The sequence below is a fragment of the Rattus norvegicus genome, chromosome 7, assembly GCF_036323735.1.
Source record: "Rattus norvegicus strain BN/NHsdMcwi chromosome 7, GRCr8, whole genome shotgun sequence".
Taxonomy (NCBI): domain Eukaryota; kingdom Metazoa; phylum Chordata; class Mammalia; order Rodentia; family Muridae; genus Rattus; species Rattus norvegicus.
Genome location: NC_086025.1, coordinates 1,433,723 through 1,460,573, shown reverse-complemented (window position 1 = coordinate 1,460,573; position 26,851 = coordinate 1,433,723). Strand labels below are relative to the sequence as shown.

The window sequence follows — 26,851 nt, the reverse complement described above, 5'->3', positions numbered from 1 at the left end:
AAAGTTTTTTGTGTGTACATGGAGTGTGTTGGTGTGCCTGTGGACGTGAGAGGGCAGCTTTCAGGAATCCTTTCCACCATGTGCCCAGGACAGAGGGATCAAACTCAGAAGTGCCTTTAATTGTCGAAACTTTTCACTGCCACTGGCTTTCATTTTTGTTTTTCCAAATAAAAATGTTTGTCCTTCTGCCTCTGGTGTACTGTATTTACATTTCCCCTTTCTCCCACCAACTCCTCATGTTGTTCCCCAACCCTCAAATTAATGGTTATGGAATTTTTGGCTGGGGTTTTGTTTTTTCTTTTTGTTTTTTTAGGTATGGCTTCACTATACAGCCAGACTGGCTTTGAACTTACAGAAATACATCAGCCTCTACCTCCTACCTCCTAAGAGCTGGAAAAAGGTGTGCCCCCCTCACACTAACACACACACACACACACACACACACACACACACACACACACACCAGCCTCTCTCTCATACACACACACCGCAGCTTCTCTCTCTATCTCTCTCTCTCTCTCTCTCACACACACACACACACACACACACACACACAACCAACCAGCCCCCCCCACACACACACACACAAATTGCTGAGTCCATTTAGTGTTTTTCATATGTATTTCTGTTAGGACTCACCACTGATTGGATAACCTGTTAGGGGTCTCAACCCTGAGAAGACAAATTCTTCCTCTCTCAGGAGTCATTGCTTGTGTAGATTTTCATCTAGAGGTGGGGCTCCATGAGGTTTCCCTCATCCATACTGACCTGTGAACTGGTGATAGAACCATTCACATCTTCTTTGGTCATATTGTTGGGGTTTCATGGGTGCAGTTCTCTGCTGTATATAGAAAACACTCTCACAGCCAATCCGTGTGCTCTGGTTCTTCCAATCGTTCTGCCCTTCTTCCTCAATGTTCCCTGGACCACAGATGGAGGGCTATGTTGAAGATGTTATCAGTTGGTACTGGACATCCCATAGTCTCTGCATTTTGACCAGCTGTGGCTTTCTGTTATGGTCTCACGTCTGCTTTAAAATGAAGCTTCTTTTTTTTTTTTTTTTTTTTGGTTCTTTTTTTCGGAGCTGGGGACTGAACCCAGGGCCTTGCGCTTCCTAGGTAAGCGCTCTACCACTGAGCTAAATCCCCAGCCCCCTTGTTTTGTTTTTTAAGGCAGGGTTTCTTTGTGTAAGAGCCCTGGCTGTTCTGGAACGTACAGAGATCCATTTACCTCTGCCTCCTCGGTGCTGGGATTAAATTCGTATGTATGTATGTATGTATGTATGTATGTTTGTTTGTATGTATGTGTGTGTGTGTGTGTGTCAGTACCCATAGAGGCATCTGATCTCCTGGGCTAGAATCATAAGCAATCCTGAGCTATCTGGGTCCTGAGAACTGAATTCAGATCCTATGCAAAAGCAGCAAATGCTCTTAACCCATTAATCATCTTCATGCTCTAATTACAGACACACACACACACACACACACACACACACACACACACCACACACACACACTCACATACACACTCACACACACAGGCACATACACAGACACAGAGACACACACCACACACAGATACATACACAGACATAGACACACACTCACACTCACACACACTGACACACATAGGGGGGTAATAGGGGGACTGTAGGAAGAACCCAACACTCCATAGCATAATATCCTCTTCCAAATTAATGACTTGCCTCAAACTTTAAAAGGCTTAGTTAAGCTTTGGTGGTTTAGCAAATCAGAGGACTTGAGCCTCTACTTAACCTAACACTGTTAGGAAATCACGCACAAACACTTCAGGAATTACTTACAGCTTGTTTTTGAGCCACTTTTGAATGATTACTTCAAAAGTACTTGAAAAATTAGTCAGCTACATCATGTCTTCTGTTTTGCTCTAGATTTCCTCTGTAACTTACCTAGGTCCTATTCTTTGTCTCCATTCCTTTGCATGTCTTCTCTGTGTGTAGTTTTTTGAGACAAGGTTCACATAGCTTCAGAACTAAGTGTGTTGCAAGATGTTAATTTCCTATCCCTCTTGCATTTACTGCCCACAAACTTGGATTATAGGTATGTGTCACCACATGTAGCTTTATTATTTTTATTATTATTTTTTTGGAGCTGGGGACCGAACCCAGGGCCTTGTGCTTGCTAGGCAAGCGCTCTACCACTGAGCTAAATCCCCAACCCCTCCCAGAACTTCTTGATCACCTCTGAATAAATATTATTTTCATTTGTATCTATGTGCATGTATACATGTAAGCAGGTGCTCAAAGAAGCTGTCAGACAACAGTAGATCTTCTGAGCTGGCATTACAGGTGGCTGTGAATTTCCTGACAGGGGTGCTGAACTCAGGTCCTCTGGAGGAGCAGACAAGTGATCTTAGCTGTTGAGCTCTCTCCAGCCCAAAATATACACACACACACACACACACACACACACACACACACACACACACACACCCTGAAAGGGAGAGGGAGAGGGAGAGGGAGAGGGAGAGGGAGAGAGGGAGAGGGAGAGAGGGAGAGGGAGAGGGAGAGGGAGAGAGAGGGAGAGGGAGAGGGAGAGAGGGAGAGGGAGAGGGAGAGGGAGAGAGAGAGAGAGAGACTGTAGAATATAGAGGTCAAAGGACAATCTGTTGGAGTTCCTTCTCTCCTTCATGTTGATCCCAAGAATCAAACCAGGTCATCAAGCTTGGGATCAAGAACCTTCACCTTCTGAACAATGGTCCCAACCACACAGCCCTGACTGTCCTAGAACTCATTGTGCAGACTAGGAAAGCCTTGTATCCACAGAGATCCACCTGCCCCTGTCTTCCCAGCACTGGGATTAAAGGGATACACTACCTTGCTCAGCTTACTTTTTATTTTCAAGACAGGGTTTCCCTGTATTGACTGTCCTGGCCACTGCAGGCCAGGCTGACTTCGAACTCACATAGAGGCTGCCTCTGCCTTCCAAGTGCTGGGATTAAAGGCATGCACCCCTACCACTACCACCCTGCCTTATGTTTTATTTTTTTAATATTTATTTTCATAAGTGTTGTTGCCTGTGTGTATATATAGAAGCCCATTTATGCCTGGTGCCTGAGGATGTCAGAGGAGGGAGTCAGATCCTCTGGAACTGGAGTTGTAGATGGTTGTGAGCCACTGTGTAGGTGCTGGGAGTCAATTCTAGGCCCTCTGCAAGAGCAACAAATGTTCTTGACCCCCAATCCATCTCTCCAAAGGTATTTTGTTAAAACTTCATATGGACCAGGAAGACAGAGGCTGGCAGTTCTCTTGAGTCTGAGGCCAGCCTGCTCTACAAACTGAGCTCTAGGACAGCCAGGCTCTACAGAGAAATGTGCGTGTCTGACTGTCTGCATGCATGTGTGTACCACGTGCATACCTTTTGGATTCCCTAAGATGGGGTTACGGATGGCAGTGAGCCGCCATGTGGGTGCTGAGGACTGAAGTCCTGTGCGAGAGCAGTGAGTGCTCACAGCCACTGTACCATCTCTCTAGCTCCCTCTAAAAGATTTCCATGTGAATCCTCTGGAACTGGATTACAGGCAGTTGTGAGCTGCCCACTATGACTTCCGGGTCAGGTTCTCTGCAAGAACATCGAGTGATACTAACCACAGAATCATCCCTGTCCCCAGCCCCCACTTCCAGACTTGCCATGCAGTCAGGCTGAAACTCAGTCATGTCTCAGCCTCCAAGATCATAGGTATGGAAGGGTGAGCTGCAGATGAAACCCAGGGCTTTGTGATGTTGGGTAAACACTCTACCTATTCAGCTACACCTCTAGCTGTCCAAAGCCATGGCTTTTTTTTTTTTTCTTGGAGGGGTAAGGAACAGACATATTCTCACTATATAAACCAGGGGGCATCTGCTGAGATTGAAGGAGTACACCACCACATCTGGCTGACACCATTTTCTTGCTTTCTTTCCATGGACACCAAAGTTGAAAGTCACTCGAAATTCATCAGTAGAACTCTATTCACTGTCATGAACTCCAAGACCTGTCCTCTACTTCTGGTTCTTCATTAGTTCCTTCAGTCAACTATTCCACAGTCAGCCCTCTTCTCTCAGAGGAGACAGGAAGAGGCCGGAACAGGAAGATCACGTGAGAAGGAAAATAGTAACTATACAATGAAGAGATGGGGGTAATGAGGGGGACCATTGAGCATTTACTGATGTCCCCAAAATGAGGCTCTCTCCTGATGTCTTTTTTTTTTTTTAAGATTTATTTATTATATATGAGTACATTGTAGCTGTCTTCAGACACACCAGAAGAGGGCATCGGATCTCGTTACAGATGGCTGTGAGCCACCATGTGGTTGCTGGGATTTGAACTCAGGGCCTCTGGAAGAGCAACGGCTGAGTCATCTTTCCAGACCACCCTGATGCCTTCTATTCTCAGAACCTGTTAACCTCAATTAAAACTCTTGCTTAATAAAACAGAACTAGTTAAAGGATGCTACTGGGCCAGGCCCCCTCAGAGGCTCAGGGGGCTGGATCACAAGTTCAAGGCCTGCCCAGACAACTTTTAAAGGGGACCCAGGGACAGAGCTCGGCTGCAAGAGCAATCCCAGCTTTGTGAAGCAGAAGTCGTGTTTGGCCGCATGCACACATGAAGGAGACTGAGACAGGCAGAGGCCAGGCTCAACTCAGAGCAAGACCCTGCCTAAACAAAAGACAAAAACTTACAACTGTGGTACAAAGGGCCACACTGCCACTCCAGAACTGGGTAAAAATGATAGCAGAAGAAGGGATTCAAGGACAGCCTGGGCCACACGAAAGAAACACTGTGTCAAAAAAGGGAAAAAAAAAGAAGGGGGAGGAAGGGGGGAGAAGGGGGGGGGGCTTGTATGAGGCTTGTAGAATGGCTTGGGGCAAAAGTGACTGCCACTATGCCTGGTCACTTCAGTTCAATCCCACAACTCCACAAGTTGTCATGTGATCATGTTGCATTGGAAATAAAGGTAACTGACCAAATCTCAAAGGTTACTCAAGAAATCCAAATGAGTAAAGGAGAAGCAATAACAATGCAGTCTTGGGAGGAATCCAGGTCTAGATGAAAAATATTCAGGAGACACCCTTATCGGTGCACACACACACACACATACAGCTGTGCACAGAGCAACACCCAGACACCTACACCTGTGCAGAGAGAGACCCACCCAGATACTCAGACACACACAGACACACACACAGACACCTGCACCTGAGCAGAGAGAGACCCACCCAGACACTCAGACAGACACACACAGACACACACACAGACACCTGCACCTGAGCACAGACCCACACACAAATAAATGCACATAAATCCTTTTTTAAAACAGCATTTTCTTGGGGAAATGTAAATTGGATATGGATTTATTTGGACAATACAAAGTGTTGTGATTTTTCAAATCTACTGGAGAGAGCTCTGTTCCTGCGTGTGTGTGTGTGTGTGTGTGTGTGTGTGTGTGTGTGTACGTCAGGGGCCTCATGGAGCTGTTTTCTCCCTCCACCCTCATGCTTCTGGGGATCTAGCCCAGGCCAGGGTCAGCGGCAAACACCTTTACCTACAAGACCACCTCACTGGCTTCACCAAATTAAAAATTAAAAACCACCAACTCCATTCCCTTCTTTTCTTGTTCTCTCACTTTTACATTTAGTAAAAGATTTCATCTCAGTAAAAGATTAAGTATTTTCAGCTTTGCTGATGTAAATGTGCAAGAGCACATCCCATCCTCAGCACTGAAAGACACCAAGGGCAAGACGGCACTCACTGTTGTAAAGCAGCAGCAGGCGACAGGATGCGAGCTGTACTTTCCAGACCACTCTGATCTACTAAGAACACTTCTCAGAAAACCTTCCCGATTCCCAGCGCCCACCTGGGCTTTGCATCCTTCACCCATTTGCTGTTAGAGCTTAGCACTTGCTCTCCTGTAACTACACACTCATCTCTATTAGGTTGCGTACCATTTTGCCACATAAATCTTCCCTTCTACTAGTGAGTACTTTTTAGCTTAGACTAATGAATATTTGCCCCATTTCTCAACTGTCCCAAAAATCTATGAAGCTGGTGACAACCTCAGTTGATGGAGTCAACTTGCCTATTACACAGGAATTGGGTCCATCACTTAGCACTGAATAAACCAGGTGATGGTTTACGTCTGTAATCCCAGCTCTCAGGATGTACAGGGCAGGAGGACCAGACATTCAAGGTCATCTTATTAAGAGGGTATTTTTTTTTTTAATTAAGATTTATGTGGGGGCTGGGGATTTAGCTCAGTGGTAGAGCGCTTACCTAGGAAGCGCAAGGCCCTGGGTTCGGTCCCCAGCTCCGAAAAAAAGAACCAAAAAAAAAAAAAAAAAAAGATTTATGTGTGCATCTGTGTGTACCCACAGAGAGCAGGAGAGGGCATTAGGTCCTGTGAAGCTGTTGTTATAGGTGTTTGTCAATTGCCTAATCCACGGGCCAAGGTCTGACCACCAGTCAAGGAAGCCGGTATGAGCTCTGAACTGCTGAGCTACCTTTCCAGCTCTGCGCAGCCATGAAGTCAGTGTGGGTTATAGGAGGCTCTGATGGCTATTCTTGGTTGTCAACTGACTAAGTCTGTAGTTAACTAAAAGTAAAGCAGACATGTACACATGTGAGGGACTGTTTTAATTAAATAGTTTGAAGTGGGAAGACTCACTTTTAATCCAGATCTTTTGAGGTGAAAAAGCCACCTTTGATCCAGATCTTTTAAGGTGGGGCCACATTTTCACTCTGGGCCACATTCCTGGTGACAGCCCTCACTCTTACTGGCAAGTCCCTTCCCTCACTGGCATTAGAGCCGATTCCTTCAGGATTTCAACATAATAGAAGGTTGGCTGAGACATGCAGCCTCGTGAACTAAACTGCTGGATTCTTGGGTAGACAGCCATTGCTGGACTTGCTGGATCATAGCCTGTGAGCCACTTTAATAAGTCTCCTTCACACACACACACACACTTAGTTCTGTTCCTCTAGAGAACCCAATACACATGTTGGTACCAGAAGTGGTTCTGGAGCAATGGAAGTATAAGGATGAATTTTTTAGGTATCTGGAATAGGCTTTCCAATTTGCCGACACCTACAGTTACCGAAATCTCTCCACTTGGTGATGCCTCTCTTTGGAGCCTGGAGAGCAGTGAAAGCCCATGGTGTGAATATTTACTAAGGCAATAAATGCCTGTGATTATCCCGAGACTATTGTGAGAGACAATGGAATTGGCACAGACTTGTGGGGGGAAATGATGATTCTGGTTGGTTGCTCCTTATCTCTGGATACACTGGGGAAGGAAAAGAATGCACTGATAAACAATTAACCGACTTCTAACATCTCAGAATACTGCAAAGAACAACAGGGAACCTAGTGATACAGCTGACCCGCTCCATGTGCACATCAACAGTCTACAAGGACTCTAAGTGTGCCTGGAAGACAATCTTTACAGCAGCCACAGAGTTCAAGTTGCAGGACTGGCTGAATTAAAAAAGAAAAAAAAAAAATTAAGTCCCAGCCTCAAAGGGTGCTGGCAATTTAAGAGCATTGTCAAGGGCTGGGATTCTGTAACTTGGATGGAGGCGTGTGGGAGGACCCTATTGAGGCTGAGAACTTGGAACCCTCAGATTCTCAGGGTTTCTCTCACCTGAGGTGCTCTCCTTCCGCAGTTGACTACCCTCGACACCTGAAATAGCTCTCCAAATGGGTGAAGGACACGAGGATACTTCTGTATCAAACTAAACAAAACAAAAACCCCAAAACAAAACCAAAACAAAAAACCCCCACCCCCACCCCCACCAAAAAACCAAAAAGGTGACTTCAGAGGAAAAATTGTTTGATCTGCTCTCTGCGGGCAGCAGCCTCCTTCCCAGCTCCCTGTCACTGTTCACTGGGCCTATGAACAAGGCGGCCACGGTGGCAGAGAGGGGAAGGCTCTGTCTGGGCTCCACCACATGCACTGCCACTCACCAAGGCTGACATGGCTACAGCTGTGACCTGGTGGCAGGATGACTCCACTGGACCACTTACTTCACAGAAAGGAAAATGCTTTGACTTTACTGGAGTACATGCTTATTCTTTATGAATTTGCCTTTCCTGCACAGAATGCTTTTGCCAAAACTACCATCCCTGGACTTAGAGAATGTCTATTTACCATCGTGGTATCCCAGTTTTGTTTTGGATCAAGGAGCTCACTTCACACCTTGGGCCCACTGGTCTTAACATGTTCCCCCACAGTTCTGAAGCAGCGAGTTTGACAGACAGATGGAATGGCCTTTTGAAGACACAGTGCCAACGAGTTCAGAGAAGTCTGAGACAGACTTCTCCAGAAGGCAGCATATGTTTTAATCAGCCTCCAGTACATGGTTCAGTTTCTCCCATTGCCAGGGTCCACTGGCCCAGGGATCAAGGGGTGGAAAAGGGAATAGTTCCACCATCACTGCTAGTGACCCACCAAGAAAAATCTTGTTTCCTGTTGTGACCTGAAGGTCCATCGGAACTAAAGTTTTGGTTTTAGAGTTGGGAGTGCTCCCGCCAGCAGCCGCCACATGCGTTCCACTCAATGGGATGCTCAGAGCTCTCCTGGCTGCTTTGGGCTTCTGATGCCCTGAAGCCGTGAGGGCTGACAGATCCAGATTACCAAGGAGACACTGGACGGCCTCTCCACAATGGAGGGTGGAGAGATTATGTTTGAAGCACAGGAGGTCTTTTAGGGTTTATCTTGGTGCTACCATGTCCTGTGATTAAAGACAATGGGAAACTCACAACAGCCTAACCTAGGTAGGATGACAAAAGGCATCATCCCATCAGGAACGAACACATCTGTCCCCACTTCGAGACCTGCTCAAGCATTCACTCAGCGCAGAGGGAACACAGAATGGGTATTCAAAATAGGTGGTAATAAACACCAGCTATGGCTACATGACCAGTTGTAGAAACAAGGAATATAATTGACAAGTTTCAGTCCTATTTTGTTAAGAATGTGTGTGCTAGCTAGTTTTCTATCAACTAAGGGAGCCTCCATAGAGAAAATGCCTCCATAAAATTGGGCTATAGGCCTGTAGGGCATTTTCTTAGTGACTGATGTGGGAGGCCCAAGCCTATTGTGGGTGGGGCCACCTCTGGGTTCTTAAAGAAAACAGGCTGAGCAAGCCATGGGAAGGAAGCCAATAAGCAGCACTCTGTGGCCTCGGCCTCCAGGTTCCTGTCCTGACTTCCACAGATGATAAACAGTGATGTGTCAAATAAACCTTTTCTTTCTCAAGTTGCTTTAGTCACAGTGTTTCATCATAGCAATAGTACCTTAACTAAGACAATGTGTCTGTACAGATTTTCGTGTGTTTTCTATTTCGTTATTGTTTTTAAATGTGCTTTTCCAGACAGGGTTACTCTGTGCAGTTCTGGCTGTCAAGGGTCAGACTGGTTTTGAATTCTGAGGCTCAGCCTGCCTGTGTGTCAGGGCTGGGATTAAAGTGCCATTCGTTGGTGTGCTCATCTTATATGTACTGTAGCACTGATGAAGAGTGTCTATCAGCTGTTCTCCTGTTTGAGCTGCCATGAGAAATTTCCCTCAGGGACATTGCACCTAGTCTAGAATTATAATTTTGCAGTTGTATGAAAAGCAGTCCTACTGTGTTAGGCATAGTTATGAGCAGGTTATTGTTTTTATTTGGAAATTAGGCAAAATATGACTGTGTGCTGAACTGACTTACAATGGTCAGTCGTGGTTGTCAGCTTGACTGTAATTGGAATTAGAGGCTGGACACACCTGAGGGATTTTCTTCTTAATTAAAGACCCACCTTTAATGTGGGCCACCTCTCCTGCCCTTCACCTATATAAGGATACAGGAGGGCAAGGCCCTGGGTTCAGTCCCCAGCTCCGGAAAAAAAGAACCAAAAAAAAAAAAGGATACAGGAGGAAGCCCTCACTCTGTGCTGGTCACTCTCCCGGCAAGGCTGCAAGTCCGATTCTTCACTGCCACCAGAGCCTTCAGGATCCCAGCGTACACTGAAGACCAGCCGAGACACTCAGTCTCATGGACTGGACAACTACTGGATTCTTGCACTTTCTGCTTGGTAGACAGCCACTGTTGGACTAGCTGGACAATAGGCTTAACACCAGCTGGACACCAGGCATGTATGTATGTGGCATGCAAACACATACAGGCAAAATACTTAAACACATAATACTTAAACACTTTTCAAGGGGAAAAGAGGGTAACAGCATTTCTGACAGGCTCTTGTTCTCTTCTTCTCTCTCCTCTCCCCGCCCCTCTCCCCCCCCTTCCTCCCTCCCTCCCTCCCTCCCTCCGTCTTAGTATGAAGCCCAGGATGGTCTGGAACTCACTATGTAGACCATATGGCTTCTGACTCAATCATCTCCAGAGTGCCAGAACTACAGTGTGCATCATAGCAGATGGCTCCACTGTGCGATCCATCAGGGACTGCGTTAAAGGGAAGACTCTGGGAGACGGGAATGTCCTTTCCCCCAACTTAAGTCTCAGGAGAGTTCCATTAGATTTACATTAGGTGCATGATAAAGAAACAACAAACTTAATACACAGTTGGGGGCTGGAGAGATGGCTCAGTGGTTAAGAGCACTGGCTGCTCTCCTACAGCATCTAGGTTCAAACTCAACATGGTAGCTCACAACGTTCTGACTCCATTTCTAGATCCAGTGCCCTTTTCCGAACTCTGTGGGCAACAGGCATGCATGTGGTGCACAGACAAAAATACAGGCAAAATGTTCATAAATAAGACACACACACACACACACACACACACACACACACACACACACACACACACACGTGGTTTTTCACAGTAGGAATAAGGTAGTAACAAGAAATGTTGGACATGTATGTGCATAGTCATGCTTTCAAGGTGGTTGGAAGAGGAGGATGGTGTCCTGTTTTATTACTATGCTATATTCCTTTAAACTTGCTGGCTCCTCTCTGAGATCTGCCTTCAGGGACTAAAAGCATGTTCCACCACACCCGGCTGCCTTATTCCTTTGAGACAGTGTCTGTCACTGAACTCGGAGCTAGGATAGGGAGCAGCCAGCTCCAGTGAGCCTTCTACCTCTGCCCACACAAAGCGGAAGTTATCTCTTGGCCATGCTGTTTTTATGAAGGGGCTGGGAATTTGAACTCACATCCTCATGCACAGTAAGAGCTCTCACCCCCAGAGCCATGTCCCTAGGCCAGGAAAATCCTTATCAAGGTTTGAAGACAGCTGGAGAGCTGTTTCAGGTTTCCTTCCCGTATTAGTCAGGAGACCCTAGGGAGCAGAAGCTTCTCCACTTGCTGGAAAGAGGTGCTAAAGTCCTCTATAGTGTCCCCCAAATGCAAGAACATTTAGAAAAACATCCTCTGAAGAGAATACAGGTAAAGCAGCAGAGCACAGGACGCCACAAAGCAGGTGAAGTGTACACGATTTCCAGACAGACTCTCCCAAGGCAGAGGTCAGTGGAAAGTACACCACCAAGCAAGGCAGAACCCTTCTCGAGGGGGTAAGACTTTAGATTTGAGAGAGATTTCTCAGTGCAGTGACCACTATGTACAGCACACAGCACAACCGGAGAGCTGCAGACAGCAGTGCAAAGGGCACGGAGGCCTCAGCTTCCTCCATCATCTCAGAGGAAGGGCAGGACAGTGTGGGCTTAGACAAGGTAGGCAGGGGCAAAGAGGAACAAGAAATGCAGTAACCCGACTAAATATAGCAGCCTTTTTCAAATTCCTGAGCTTAATGCCCCAGAGCTGGAACATCCAACCTCTTATGATCCTCAAGCTATATCCTTCTATCCTAATCCCAAAGGGGCCACCACTCAACTGAGGCCAACAGCAAGCTAGCCCCGAATGGGACCCTGGAGAGAAGCTGGTGTCTGGTGAAGGGGAGCCCTGGGGCCTCTCCAAGCACACTCCCACCTGTGCTTTTAACATGATCACACCTACGATTCCTCCTTGCTCACTCTATTGGCCACCACAGGGAACCCGGCAATGACCCAGTAAGCCTTAAATGGACCCAAAGTCCTTAGTTGGACTTGAGTTAGGCAGTGTATTCAGCCTGGTTTTAGATACGTATCTAATCTGTATTCCATCTGTCTGGTGAAGGTTAGAACCCAGAGAAACAGGAAGTTTCCTCAGGAAACATGGTAGAGTCACCTTCGAAATGCGTGTGCCAATTAATCCTAGGGTTTCACAAGGAGACCCCAGGAGGCAGGGAACAAATGTCTTCATGGGGCACAGGCATTGATGCTGCACTGCCTCAGCCAAAGCTCCTGCTCAGACAGGGTGATGGAGGGGAGGGTCAGTGCAGGTGTCAGACCAAAGATTGTGCTGAAACAGCCCCACCCACCCAGAGTCCCGCAATAGAGACAGCAGCAGAAAGGGCGAAAGAAAGGTTTTAAGTTTTCTTCATTTTTTTTTCTTTTCTCCTTTCTTAAAAAAAAAAAAGTAAATAAATTAAATTGCCAACAATGTGGCTGGGCTGGATCGGAGGACAGACACAGCCAGTCCATTCTATGAAAACAAGACTGGGTAACAGATGAGGTTTGAGACTTGGGGAATATAAACAAACACCAAAGGAAATCCAGCCAACTACAATCACAGGACTGAAGAGGGGCCTACGAGGCAACATAGACGTGCCTCAAGGGGCAGTGGTATCCTCCTTCAGCAGAGCCAGACAGCTTTCCTGCTGAGTGCGTGAACACCAATGCCTACCCTCTTCCTTCCCTGCACACCCAGCAAGGCCTGCACAGTCACAGGGGCCTGGACAGGGATGTGCTCAGCACAAAGGTCTTCCCCAAGGGCTGTTAGTGAGGACCAAGTCCTGGCCTCACTAGTTAGAGGGGCTTTGGTCACACTGTTAGCCCTTCTGCTGGATGTCAGAGCTGCTCTCTCAATGCTGCATGGAGCCAGCAAGCCTGCCTGCTTGGATCCCCTGGTTTTGGAAGAGAGGGACAATTAGAAATGCCTCACTCATCGCTTCTCGGCCTTTTGGCTAAGATCAAGTGTAGAAATGCCTCACTCCACCCTGACCCTCTAGGGAAAACAAGTGTCTTTGTGCTTTCTGAAAATATTTGGGAACCAGGGATCTTAGTCAGCAAATACAGAAGTGGGGATTTCTCCACCCTGACTGAAAATTTACAGACATTGTGGGGGGAGGAATATAGCAAAAGGCAGGAACTTGGGTTCCCCGCTGAAAGGCTGAGCTAAGTGGCCCAAGGTCCTTCATGCCAGAAGCAGGGAGTGCGAGGCTCCAGTACAAGCCGTGGCACAGGGTTGTGTGTGGGGAGGTCAGGGCTCAGCTGCTGGAGCGGCCATAGGTTCCCACTCTACCTCTTCCTCATAGTCAGTCACGCTCTTAAATCTCCTCCACACCATGTGCAAAGATCATGACCAGCCCCGGCTCCTGCACCATGTCGTCACCCATGTGCTGGTTCTCGCAGGCCATCACCACCACAGCCTGCTTGCCAGGGATGCGCTTGGCCACGTAGTTCTCATAGTAGCGCCGGTTCATCTGTCTTGTCTCTAGTGTGGCCAGACCCTGGGGCCAGCTGCGTTCATGGGCATTTTCGATCAGCTCGTTGACGATAGAAGCTGGGCAGCCACTTTCCACGAGGGAGCGCTTGATTACAGCCTGCAGCACAGCGTCAGGAGTGGAGATCATCCCCCCCCAGCGCGTCACTCTTGCCGGCTGTAGGGAGTTCACCCACCTGTGTGGAGGGGTCCAGATGGTCATTCCAGCTCCTGCCTTCCTCTGCTTTGGCTCTTTCTCCTCAGAGAGGACCTCCACTCTGCAGGCCGCCTGACTTTCTTTCCAGTATTGGCTCAGAAAAGCCAAATCCTTCTCTAGTTGGGCCTGCTGTTCACGTCACTCACCCATACTCCATCCCCGAGTCTAGACTGTTATCCTTTGAAATCCCAACAATGCATGGTGCCTACCACACAGCAACCACTAGACTATCCTGAATGAAGAAATGTCTTCTACACTGTGGCCCTCAGACCCACTCCTCTCCACTTCCACACTCACAGTCTGGTACCCACTACACAGGCCTTCCGAATGGAAAGAATCTTATACTTCCCATGTTTACTTGCTTGGTTTGCTGGGTTTTGGAGACTGTCCTGGACGTCACTCTGCCCCTTCTCCTCTGAGTGCTAAGCTACCCCACTTGATCCTGAGGACCCCAAAGCTCTTAGAACATGCTTTGTACATGATGGCACTCAGCTAACTCTGGACTAATTGCATCCTCAGGCAGGATTCCCTGCCATCCATCCCAATGAACGAGTCTGCACTGGAGCTAAGGGTTTGCTCTTCTCTCTGGCCCTGCCCTCCCTCTAACTCTAACCCTGAGTGGAACTCACTCAAGGATCTCGTTGTACTCGATTGTCTCCTCCAGGTTCTGAAGGTTGGGGTTGACACTGCGGATGGCTCGCATATACGCCTTCAGCAACTGAATGTCTCGCTTCTGTTGGGTGGGAACAGAACCAAAGAGGACGCTTAAGCCAATCAGCGGGTCTGAGAATGAGCTGCCTGGGAGATCTGAGGAACAGTATTGTGTAAGTGTCTTCAGGAAGACAGGGAAAGACATAGCAAAATGGCTTCATGAAGAAGGCACTCCACATGTCAGATGACCGAATGGTTGAATGGGATGAAGGGAGTGAGGGAAGACAGATCCAACTGATTCTCTCCTGAACTGTGGACAGAGCAGGACACAGGCTGTGGCTGGTGCTCACGGTGGTATCTGGGGTGGGCAGGAGGTTATTTACTAAGGTGGACACGTCCCCTCATCCCCCTCGTTTCCTGGGCCCACCTGTTCTGCCAGCTGGTGCTTGTGTTCAGCAGATGTCTTCTCCAGCTCTGCGATGCGCGTCTGCTGCTGCTGGACCACGGAGCGCAGGTGCTTAATGCAATTGTGGTTTGGCAGCTCATCTTTGGGCATCTCCAGGCTGCAGTTCAGAATGAGACAAGAGCGGAACAGACTATTCAACAGGACATTAGAGGCTCATGGCTCATTCTGTGACAGAAAACTGCTGAGTGGCTTTCTGCGACTCACACTCTTAACAATCTTCCCAGTCCTTCCTTTCTTCGCTTTCCTGTTCCAAACATGCTCCTTGCCCTTATACAGAACTGGCACCCACACGACAGCATTGTGAGGGCCCGCCAATAAACGCCTCGAGACAAGGTCTCGCTCAGCACAGACTACCTTCCAGCTGGTGCTAAGGATGACGTTGAGTTTCTGCTCTCCTTCTCCACCTTCCAGTGCTGGGACTAAGGGTGTGATCATCACCATTGCCCCACAGTGCTCGAGACAGAGCCAGCTCTGCATACTAGGAAAGCTCTCCACCAACTGAGTAAGCAGCACACGCCCTACCCCCTCCACAGACTGTCCTCCTGTGCCCTTAGGGGCAGCCTGAACTAGGAGGGGAGCTGCTGTGTCGCTCCGGCTGCTCTGTGGGCATCCTACCGCACACTCCTTCATGAGGAGTCCTACTCCACTGCGCAGAGCACCAGTGTTCAATACTTCCCCCCTCACCACACCGGCAGCAACAGGCACAAGGGAACATGAAGGTGAGAGACTGGCATAGGTGACCTGGCCTGACAGAGGACATTGGTCTGGAGAGAAAATAAAGCACCTCAATGTCCAGTGCCACCAGAGCTCACTGGACTGCTGTCCTCTTCACAGTTGGAAAGTGGAGCTCTGTGGGCAGGCGGGCGGGCACGGAGCCCAGGAGGTCGGGGGCGGGGGGGCCCTTGCCTACAGGAGTGCAGTGACAGCGGGAAGGCTCGCCTGCATGAGTGGAAGGAGGAGTCTCACCCGCAGCCCTGCTCGCAGGTCACAGGCCGCTTCGGGTTGTGCTCACAGTCACTGAGGTGGGACATGAGGCTGTCAAGCCTGACAACAGCACTGCAGCCAAACACAGCGTTGTCACAGGCAATCTGCAGCTTTGACAACATGTTCCGCATGATCCGAGGCACTGGGCGCAGGTGGGCAACCGTGACAACGCTACGGTCTACCGGACACGTCTGCTGCTGAGAGAACCATTGGGTGATGCAGGCGTTGCAGAAGGCATGCTCACAATGAGGCGCCTAGAAGGGACACAGGGAGTTAGCGAGAGCTGAGACCCTGGACCCAGGAGTTACGAGGCCGGCAGTGAAGCCTGCAACCAGACTCTGGGGGCCCACGGTAAATGACAGGTGAGCGTTTTCAGGTCAGGTACAAGACTTGTTTCCTGTGCTCAGGGGCAGAAATGAGTTGAGACAAGACAAACAAGCAAAAGGTTCTGTAACAGTAAGAGACACACCGTCCGCTCCAGGTCAATGGAAAAGAGGACACAACACTAACACTAACAGCCAGCAGGATCGCATACATGATAACTGCTACGTAAGTCCAGAGGAAGATGAGCTCTGCAGGCAAGGGTGAGCGCAGCAGACCCATATGGAGATAGGTGTGTTCTACACACAGGGCTTCGAGAATGACTCAGACACAGCTTACAGCTGGGCAGAACCTCACTAACCACAACAGAAGTAAGAGAGAGCAAGGGCTGCATGTGGCCCTGCAAGTCGGTGTCCCCAGTTCATAGGCTGAGGAGGAGGTCGTCTTGTAAGCACCTGCCCTAGACGACAAGAGCTGCCTCAGAAAACAAAGGCAGCTGGAGAGGGGACTCCCAGGTAAGAGTGCTCACCACCAAACCGGATGAGGTGAGTCTGATCCCTCGGATCTCCGTGGTAGGAGAGAACTGACTGCTGCAGACTGCTGAGCTCCATATGTCCCACAGACTATGTGTGTATTCACGAGCACGTGTGCACGCTGAATGAGTATAAGAAGACCAATCCGGGCCTGCTGTGCACACCTCTAAGCCCAGCACTTGGGAGGCAAAGGCAGGCGCGTTTCTTTAAGTTCCATGGCAGCATGGTCTACAGAGTAAGACCTTGTCTCAACAAACAGTCCCTCCAAACTCTCAAACAAACAACTGGGGGCTGGAGAGACCCCTCAGCAGTTAAGAGCACTTACTAGTTTTCCAAGGATTGAAGCTAAGTTCCCAGCACACACAGCAGCTCATAACAATCTCTAACCAGTTTCAGAGAGTCCAACAGTTCCTTCTGATCTCCCCAGGAACGTACACACGGCATATTCATCCCCCAGCCCTTTCTTATCCACACGTATAAAAAAATAAAAATCTTTAAGTATTTTTTTTAAATGAAAGAAAAAAGACCCAACAACAAGCAAGGGGAACTGTGGTGAGAGGTTGAGATTTCTCTGTGAAGACTCAAGTTCCGTCTCTCTGCGGTCTGTCATGACCTTTCAATGAGTTATTGCCCCTGACTCGCAAACATCTGGGGCCCTAAACACGACTAGCTTTTTTCTTTTCTTCTTCTTCTTCTTCTTCTTCTTCTTCTTCTTCTTCTTCTTCTTCTTCTTCTTCTTCTTCTTCTTCTCCTTCTCCTTCTCCTTCTCCTTCTCCTTCTTCTTCTTTTCTTTTTGTGCAATGACAAATTTCAGTTTCATAAATATCATGGGGGGGGGCAGTGTTCCAGAACTCAGAAGGCAGGAGGATCCCAAGTTCCAGGCTAGTTGGATTATATACCCTGTTTCAAAAACCAAAGTGACCCCTCCTCATCATATATAAAGACATCTTTTATTTCTTTGAGACGGTTCTTTGGTCCCTGTGAAAATACTACCTGGCCTTCAGCCATGGGCAACGGTATCCAAGTCAGGTAAACTTTGTATTCATTGTGTCTGTGCCCAGAACTGGGGAGTGTGGATCAGTGCAAATCACATGCACCATGGCACATGCGTGGCTGTGAGGCCCCCTTTCCACAGGCTTGTGCAGAATGTGCAAACCCCTGTGCTGTCACGGCTCAGAGTGGGGACACGGTTTGGCAGGTAAAGGTGTTTGCTGCCAGGCCTGGTAGAAGCAGAGAGCCAACTCCCCAGAGTGTCGCCTGGTCCACACGTGTCACAGCAGGCTGTGCACACACATGCACACACACGCACACACACATACGTGAGAAATTTAAGTTAAAGTGTTAATTAAAAGTGTCTAATTTTAAAAAAGCTAACTATAAGGGGTTGGGGATTTAGCTCAGTGGTAGAGCGCTTGCCTAGCGAGCGCAAGGCCCTGGGTTTGGTCCCCAGCTCCGGGAAAAAAAAAAAAAAAAAAAAAAAAAGCTAACTATGAAGATATATGTATGCATGTGTATACATACATGTATATACACATACACACATACTCACATATACATATGAAACCTTTAACCTTTAACATGTGACTCTTCTCAAAACCTTTTTCTTTTTTTTTCTTTCTTTTAAAAATATCATTTATTTAATGTATATGAGTACACTGCAGCTGTCCTCAGACTCACCAGAAGAGGGCTTCAGACCCCATTACAGATGGTTGTGAGCCACCATGTGGTTGCTTGGAATTGAACTCAGGACCTCTGGAAGAGCAGTCAGTGCTCCTAACCAATGAGCCATCTCTCCAGCCCCCTTTTTTCTATTTTTTTTTTTTTTTTTGGAGCTGGGGACCGAATCCAGGGCCTTGCGCTTGCTAGGCAAGCGCTCTACCACTGAGCTAAATCCCCACCCCACCCCCTTTTTTTTTGAGTCAGGGTTTCTTTGTGTATCCCTGGCTGTCCTGGAATGGATTTGTAGACTAGGATGACCTTGAACTCACAGAGATCTGCCTGCCTCTGCCTCCCAAGTGCTAAGACTAAAGGCATGTGCTTCCAGACCCAGTCCCCCATGTTTTTTCAAAGCCACGCACCGGCTATCCTGTCCCTGAAATAGCTGTCTAGGGAAGGCTTACCTTGAACCCCTGAGAGAGAGCTGGGTTTATAGGCAGGTGCTACCATACCTGAGTCACCTTAAAATCTAAACATACTATTTAAGAAAAAAAAAAATCCTAGTGTGCCCACTTTTCTCTACCTCTGTTGCTTCGGACCCAGTTCTAGTTCCTCCAGCATCACCTCTTATCTGAACTGTCAAGTGTGCCTTCCAACTGCCTTCTCTTGCCTCTTAGTCTACAGTGCTCAGTCAGAATGATTATTTCAAGTGCAAACAGGAACTGGGGATACCGCTCAGTGACAGAGATCCTGCCTAGAAAGAACAAGGCTCTGGGTTTCATCCCTAGCACCAAAAGTAGGAAAGGGGTGGGAGGGGGGCTTCCTTCCTTCCTTCTCTCTAGACACTTACTTTCATCTCTAAAAGACTAACCGGATGAAGGCTGGTGCCCTGTAGATGACCTGAGTCCAACACCCAGGACTCGTGCTGTAAAAGAAGAGAACTGATTTCCACAAATTGTCCTCTGACCTGTGTGTGCATGTGTGTACATACACTCTAAATCCAATTTTAAAATTACATTTGTAAAAATGTGATTAAATTTTAAAAATTAATAATTAAGTTACATTTAAAACTATGTTTTAAAGCTGGGTGTGGTGACACATAAGTTTATCCTAGCACTCGGTGAGGCAGAGGCAGGCAGATCTCTATGAGTTCAAGGCCAGCCTGACCTACAGAGCAAGTTCCAGGACAGCCAGGCTACATAGCCCTACTGTCACCAAGGGAAGAAAAAAAAAAGATGCTCACTAAAGGGATACCAAATAAACTGATAAAAATAGCTATCTATAGATCTCTATGTACAATCCTCAAGCCGAGGAGGCTACAACAGTAGGAGCAGGTGTTTGAGGCCAGAGCTGATGGGATTGGCTTAGTAGGTTAGCCCAGCTGCTGCAATGTTCACTCCTGAGTTCAATCCCCAGGATGTCCTGGAAGAAGAGAAGTGACTTCCTGGGCTACACAGCAAAGTCAAGTTCACTCACAAGCAAAGCAGCTCCCTCTGAGGAGCTGACTAGGAGGCAGGGCACGTGAATGTTTTCCATGTATCTTTTTATACCATTTTGGTTTATTTTAAAAGTTATCATGCCTGTGTATATGGGGAGACAGGACAGAGGGGTGGACGGGGTCAGGCAGGTTCCAGGGACTTTCCCCCCCCATGGAATCCAGGGATTGAAGAGTCCCACGCTTGCTTGATAAGAGCTTTGACCGATCTAGTCATCTCACCAGCACACAAAGGTGAGTCCAGGTTGATCTTGAACTTGAGATCCTCTGGCTTCTGCCTTGTCAGCACATCTAACTTTATGAGCCACCACAACCAGTCTGATTTTTTTACATTCATTTTTATTTTATCTGATAGGTGTTTTGCCAGCGTGTTTTACCTATGTCTACCACATGTTTGCTATCATTAGAGGACTGTGTCACAGCACCCAGGACTAGAGTTGCAGAATGTCTGCAGATGCTGAGACTTGACCTGATCCTCTAAGCTAATGATCTTAACCACTTTGCCATCTCTGCACACACAGCCCACCCCTGCCACACACACATTTTTATTTTTACTGAAAAAATGCAATGTATTCTGAGACCCAGGCATGACTAGACGATGTACAAAGAGTGAGACCTCAAAGCTGTTGTTCCTAAAAGGGGTGTTGTCACCACCCCCCACCACACACACACACACACACACACACACACACACACACACACACACACACACACACACTGCTGCTTAGGGAGTCCTGCAGAAGAGGAGATGGGAAACGGTAAGAGACAGTGGGGATGGAAGATACCACCATTCAAGTAACAACATGAATTCACAGAGACTCTGGCAGAAAGCACAGGTCCAAGACAGACAAGAGTTCCAGGATTTCATGGGAAAAGTGGACACAAGCCCCATCCCTAATCTAGAAGCTATCTCCAATTGATAACTACTACGAAGGAAAAATTTGTTTTTCCCTTCACCTTTAAAAGGTGCATTTATTATTTTTAATTATGTGTAGTTGTCGGTTCCTGTATGGGCTACATGTACATTAGCATAGGTGCCTAAGGTTTTGGGTCTCCTTTTTTTTTTTTTCCCCTTCCCGGTTTTGGGTCTCCTTAACTGGAGTTACTGAGAGCCACCATGGCACAGATGTGGCTGCTATGAATTAACCTTGGGTTCTTTGGGACATCAGCAAGTACTCTTAACCATGAGTCATCTGTACAGCTGCAGCTTGTTTTTTTTTTTTTTTTTTTTTAATATTTATTTTATTTATTATATATGAGTACACTGTAGCTGTCTTCAGATACACCAGAAGAGGGCATCAGATCTCTTTACAGATGGTTGTGAGCCACCATGTGGTTGCTGGGAATTGAACTCATGACCTCTGGAAGAGCAGTCGGGTGCTCTTAACTGCTGAGCCATCTCTCCAGCCCCTGCAGCTTGGTTTCTTAGCCATTTCATTTATCACCATCCCTGAGTAAGCAAGCAGTGGTAGGACAAGAGCACCCAGGCCTTCAGGATCACGCCAACCATCATGAAGGCTGCCTGCCTTCCCCCTAAGGAGGTAAACGCTGGAGATGGGTGGGTGGCTTCTGACTTGGGCTCACTAACAACCATTCATCTTTCTACAAGTGACTCGCCTTAAATGACAGCGTCAGAAAGCAGACAATACCCTGTCTGCTATGGCCTGAGGGGGCAGAACCTACTCAGTGACCTCTCCATACCACCAGAGAGTTGCTCTACACCCAGCTAATAATAAGCCTGTGACAGCAATAGGTACAAAGACAGAAAAGTCCCCAACTGACAGTCTCTGGAGTGGAGCCTCAACTTTATTCTGCTCAAACCTCTGTTCCTTTTAATGGCTGAAAACTGGAGAGAAAGAATCAAAGTCTCAAAGGTGCCCTGTGTAAAAGAAGCAAATGAGATGGCTTTAACTGATGTCCTGGTTTAGAAATCAATGGCCTCAACTGGCCAAGTGTCACCGGATTGCAAATGAGGGCAATGTGGCTTGTGTAGGATGCATTTACCTTACAGCTTGCCTGGCAATCCTAGAACATAAGTGACTCTGGGCCTGGTCCAACCAGAACAAGAAATGACCTATTGACCCGGCAGCTTCCACATCAAAGTGCACAGTACGTGGCTACATCAAACCCTTTCAATAGATCCCAGGAAGGAAGCAGAGTCCCCATCTGTTATGTTAGACTAGAGGCAGGCTTGGGAGAGGGGCAGGGACACTGTCCATTCCACAAAGCATCATCTGTCAAGTGCAGTGAGAACAGATCCAGAACGTCTACAAGGTCAGTCACAGACAGAGCACAGACTTTGAGTTCCTGTAGAAAACCAACTACCAAGTCACTGTGGGAACAAACACACAGCTGAGCACCGACCACTACAGATGTCTCAGTGGCCTCAGGATCTGACCCAACTCTTGACAGACTCCTGAATGCCTACTGGGGGTCCAGGTGTATGTGTCCCAGGAGCCCACTCCTCAAGAGTACTCTGGTAGTCCTACTGCCACTGCCCTAAGGCCCACTCACCTGTACTGGCTCCTCCAAGACTCCACTGCAAATAGGGCAGATGAGGTCCTCGTCAACGTCCCCCTGGAACCGGGTTACATCATACCCCATGTCTCATCACTGAAACCCAGGTCCTGCAAGGAGTTGTAAGTAAAAAAGGTCACTTCAGAAAAAGCCAAGTCTATGTGGTCAGAGCTTGAGCTTCCTGCCAAAACCGATTCATGTTTCAAACAGATATTCATCGAGAATTTATTATGAGGAGTACATCCAGGTGAGGGCAGACTTTACATAAGCACATAATACAAATTTCAATGCAGTTTAGGTTCAATGGAAGCTTCTAAGGAGAGAACTCCTGATCTAGGCTGGAAGAACAGTGGTTCTGAGTTTTCCGGAAATGTGTCCTTTGGAGCAATAAGAGCTAGTTAGGTAGAGGCCTGGGACAGAGCATTAGGCCCAGGTGGGCTCAGAAAAAGGTTGGCTGAGGGGATAAAGGAGTGTCAAGACACAAGTCCGAACAGGCAAGCAAGGGCCTGGCTGCCAAGAATTTAGAATTTGGACCTTTGTCACAGAGGTCATGGGATATCACTGGACAGTTTAATAATGAGCTTTTAAGATCAATGTGTTGCTGAGGATACACCTCAGTGGTAGAGATTGCTTATCTACAGTGTATGAGCCCTTGGGTTCAATCTTCAGAACCAAAAACAAAGGAACAAACACCAGATGTGGTGCCCACGCCTTTAATCCCTGTGAGTTCAAGACCAGACTGATCTATATAGTGACTTGTAAGATAGCCACAGCTAGACAGTGAGACCCAGTCTCAAACAAAAACCAAAACAAAGGGATAGCCAGAGCGCCATAGTGAGACTCAGATAAAACAAAGTAACAAAAATCACACTGTGTCCACAGGTGAGAGACTGGAGCCAAGAAAAACTGTAGGCAGGAGACAGATGGTGAGCCTGAATTAAATGGCTGTGATGGAGAAGAGACAGATTCAGGAAACCAAGGGCCACAGAACAGCAGTGCGGCCATGTCTTGCCACAGGTGAAACCCAGAGTCAGTGAATGACATCTAAGACCTCGCTCTTTATCCGGCTGACAGGGTAATAGAGTTAGGAGTTCCTGATATTGGAACGGCCAGCCCATCACCTGTGATATTCTTGAAGAGTCAGTAAGTTCTCAGGAATTTAGAATCCGTCCACCCAGTTTATTTCTCTGAATTAGTATTACTGTGTGTAGGATGGGGGAACCTGTGCCTAACAGGACAGACAAGACGGTCTGCACGAAGGACTGAAAGAGCAATGTGCCCTAGGTTCAGGCATTCAATACTTGATCCCCAGCTGACAGTGTTCATTGGGGATGTTATAGTCCCACCTCATTTCCCGTTCCCCACTCCCCACCTGTTTTCTCTGTGTGAGGATAAAAGATGTAACCAGCTCCTACTCCTGCCAACATGCCCAGGCCTTCCCCCCACATCATGGACTCTCTGTAACCTTAGGCAACAGGAATCCCTTCCTTAAGTCATCCTTGGTCGTGGTGTCTCACCACAGGAACAAAGTAGACGGCTATGTTTTGGTAGTCTGCACTCTCCTAAGCTTTTAAAAAAGTTTACTTAGAGCAAAAGTAGCATCTCAGAGTGACCGAGGAAGTCTGCACTGGAAGGGTGAGTTACAAGCGGTGTGCAGCAGGACACTCACTGTGCCACACTCCTGTGATCTCGGCACTCAGGAAGCAGAGGCAAGCAGAGCACACACAGCAAACTGAGGGTCAGCCTGCTCCACACAGCCCCAAGCTACAAGTTACATAGTGAGACTCATTTCAAAAGACAAAGCAACAAGAGGCTGGGGAGATAGCACAGTAGGCAGCTTAAGTAGGATGTCTTAAGAATGAGGACCATGCATGGAGGCACAGACAGGGTCCCAGGGCTTCACGCCAACCAACTTCACCAACCAGGAGCACCAAGCTCAGGGAGACATCCTGTCTCAAAAATAAGGAGGGGAACAACTGGGGACAACACCGAACATTGGCCTCTGGTCTCTCCACACATGCTTACATGCAAGCACATGCAGTCAGGGTTCATGCTCGGCTCAGTGGTAGTGTTTGTCGGGCACACAACTCTTGTTCAAGTGGCTGTTCAAGTACTCAGCATCACAAACACAAAATGTTTTTGTGTTTTTCAAGAGAGGGTTTCTCTGTGTCACAGCCCTGGCTGTCCTGAAGCTCACTCTGTAGGCCAGCCTGGCCTCAAACTCATAGAAGTCCACCTACCTCTGCCTCCCAAGTGCTGGGATCAATGGCTTGTATGACCACTGCTCAGACACACACACACACACACACACACACACACACAGAGAGAGAGAGAGAGAGAGAGAGAGAGAGAGAGAGAGAGAGAGAGAGAGAGAAACAGTTTAGTTTAAAAAAAAAAATCTTTCTAGCTGCAGATTGGGGGGGTAACTCAGGGAAGAGCTCTTCTTGCCTAGAATGTGAAAGGCCCTGACAAACTCTCTAGCTAGTACATGCACAGTGCCTTTCTTTATTCCTAGTACTCAGCAGGCTGAGGGAGGTGGTAAGCCACATGTTTAAGGCCAGCTGAGCCATAGTAAGTTCTAACTACACTGAGAGCCATCTCTGAGGAGCAAACAGCTTCCTAACCTACAATGTACACATAGTGAACATCCTGAGTACCAGCTACACATCAAGAAGCCTGGTAAAGCTTAGCTTCTCTGGCCTCACTGACGAGTTGACACAATGCCAAAAAAACAAAAAAACAAACCAACGATGCTAACAAATTTCTCAGCCTTAGCAACTCAGTAATTTGGATCCACAAATTTATATTTTTGTGGGTGGCTGTCTCATATACTTTTGCTTCTTTTTTCTTTTTCTTTTTTTTTCAGAGCTGGGGACCAAATCCAGGGCCTTGTGCTTGCTAGACAAGTGCTCTACTACTGAGCTAAATCCCTAATCCCTCGTATACTTTTGATTATTCGGACTTATACCCTTCCTATCAATCCTTCAAATATTTTTAAAATTTATTTTTATTTATGTGTATGGGTGTTTTGCCTACACGTATGTATGTACATCACATGTGTGTGTGCCTGATGCCCATGGAGGCCAGAGAGGGAGTTGGATCCTTTGGAACTGAAATTACAGATGATTTTGAGTCACCATTTGAGTGCCCGGGAAACAAACCCAGGTCCTTTGGAAGAGTAGCCAATGCCACCTCTCCAGCCCCAATTCTCAAATTGTTAACATTTTACCATAGTTCTAAGTTTCTCTATAGAAACATACATAAGAACCATAGAAACTATGTGAGCCTGGTGCCTCACACATGGCACACAGAACACAGGCAGGCAGAGCACACCCAGGCACACAGACTTAGCTGTACCACAACGGAGGTAGAGCAGGTGGATCTGAGTTCAAGGCCAGGAAGGAAGGAGGGAGGGAGGGAAAGAGGGAGGGAGAGAGAAAAGAAAAAGAGTGAACAAACAGGCATGGATCAATTTCCTAGGTTTTGTGCTTTACAGTGTCTTTTTTTTCTTTTTAAAGATTTATTCATTTATTATATAAGTACACTGTAGCTGTCTTCAGACACACCAGAAGAGGGCATCAGATCCCATTACAGATGGTTGTGAGCCACCATGTGGTTGCTGGGAATTGAACTCAGGACCTCTGGAAGAGCAGTCAGCGCTCTTAACCGCAGAGCCATCTCTCCAGCACCCTGCAGTGTCTTTAAGACAGGGTCTCATATAATAAATACATGGGATGGCCTTGAACTGGCTCTGTAGGAGAGGGTCGTCTCGAACTTCTGATTCTCTTGCTTCTGCCTCCCAAGGGTATAGGATATGTCACCATGCCCAGCTAGGTTTCTGGTTTTGTTGTTTTTAATTTTAAACATTTATTTATTTATTTATTTATTTATTCATTCATTCATTCATTCATTCATTCATTCATTATTGGCGTAGTTTATCTGTGTATGTTTCTGTGTAGAGGGTCTGGAGATCACAGAAGATAAACTGCGGGGTGCTGGGGTTGGTATGGTACTGCTATGTATCCAAGATCTGGCTGCAGATCCTCAGACACACCAAGTAATGCTCTGCAAACCTTGTTCCCCAATTTAAAGCTATCGATTAAAACATAGTAGCTATAGTCAATTACTGTGGAGAAGAGGCAGAGTTTCAGTTACTAGGCTGGGGGTCCCAGGAAGGAGAATGGAGGAAGACAGAGGAGAAGACAGGTCTCCAGGAGATGTGATGGACCAGGAGCAAGGGAGGGATTCAGACAGCTACTATTTGGGGAGCACAGCTGAAAATTAAGTCTAGCAAGTAGAAATATAGATTAGGGGTAATCTCCCAGTAATTGTGCAAGAGTCGATTAAATAATCTACAGGACTCTCTATCTTGGTTATAGGGGGACTGCTCTGATCATATTAACAATTAATAGTTTATTAAAATCCATTTACATGGAGGAGTTCGTTGTCTCCTTCCATTGTGTGTGTCTCAGGGATTGAACT

The 26,851-nt window shown here is 47.3% G+C and overlaps 1 protein-coding gene across 18 annotated transcripts in view; it reads right to left on the bottom strand.

The window, feature by feature from the left end:
• The window catches only part of Rnf41 (ring finger protein 41), a 39,050-nt gene that overhangs the window by 1,127 nt on the left and 11,072 nt on the right, over positions 1–26,851 (bottom strand). For 4 of the 18 annotated variants that reach the window (XM_063263706.1, XM_063263705.1, XM_039079373.2 and 1 more), the window contains 5 exons: positions 22,367–22,479; positions 15,830–16,101; positions 14,825–14,960; positions 14,376–14,479; positions 13,350–13,726 (listed from right to left, as the gene is read on the bottom strand). In XM_063263706.1, the coding sequence (XP_063119776.1) occupies positions 13,375–13,726; positions 14,376–14,479; positions 14,825–14,960; positions 15,830–16,101; positions 22,367–22,456 (954 nt within the window). In that variant the 5' untranslated portion in view covers positions 22,457–22,479 and the 3' untranslated portion in view covers positions 13,350–13,374. Of the gene's footprint in view, positions 1–12,407; positions 13,727–14,375; positions 14,480–14,824; positions 14,961–15,802; positions 16,102–22,366; positions 22,480–26,851 lie in introns of those variants that run through there. The other 14 variants (XM_039079375.2, XM_063263708.1, XM_063263707.1 and 11 more) reach the window with 7 other exon arrangements.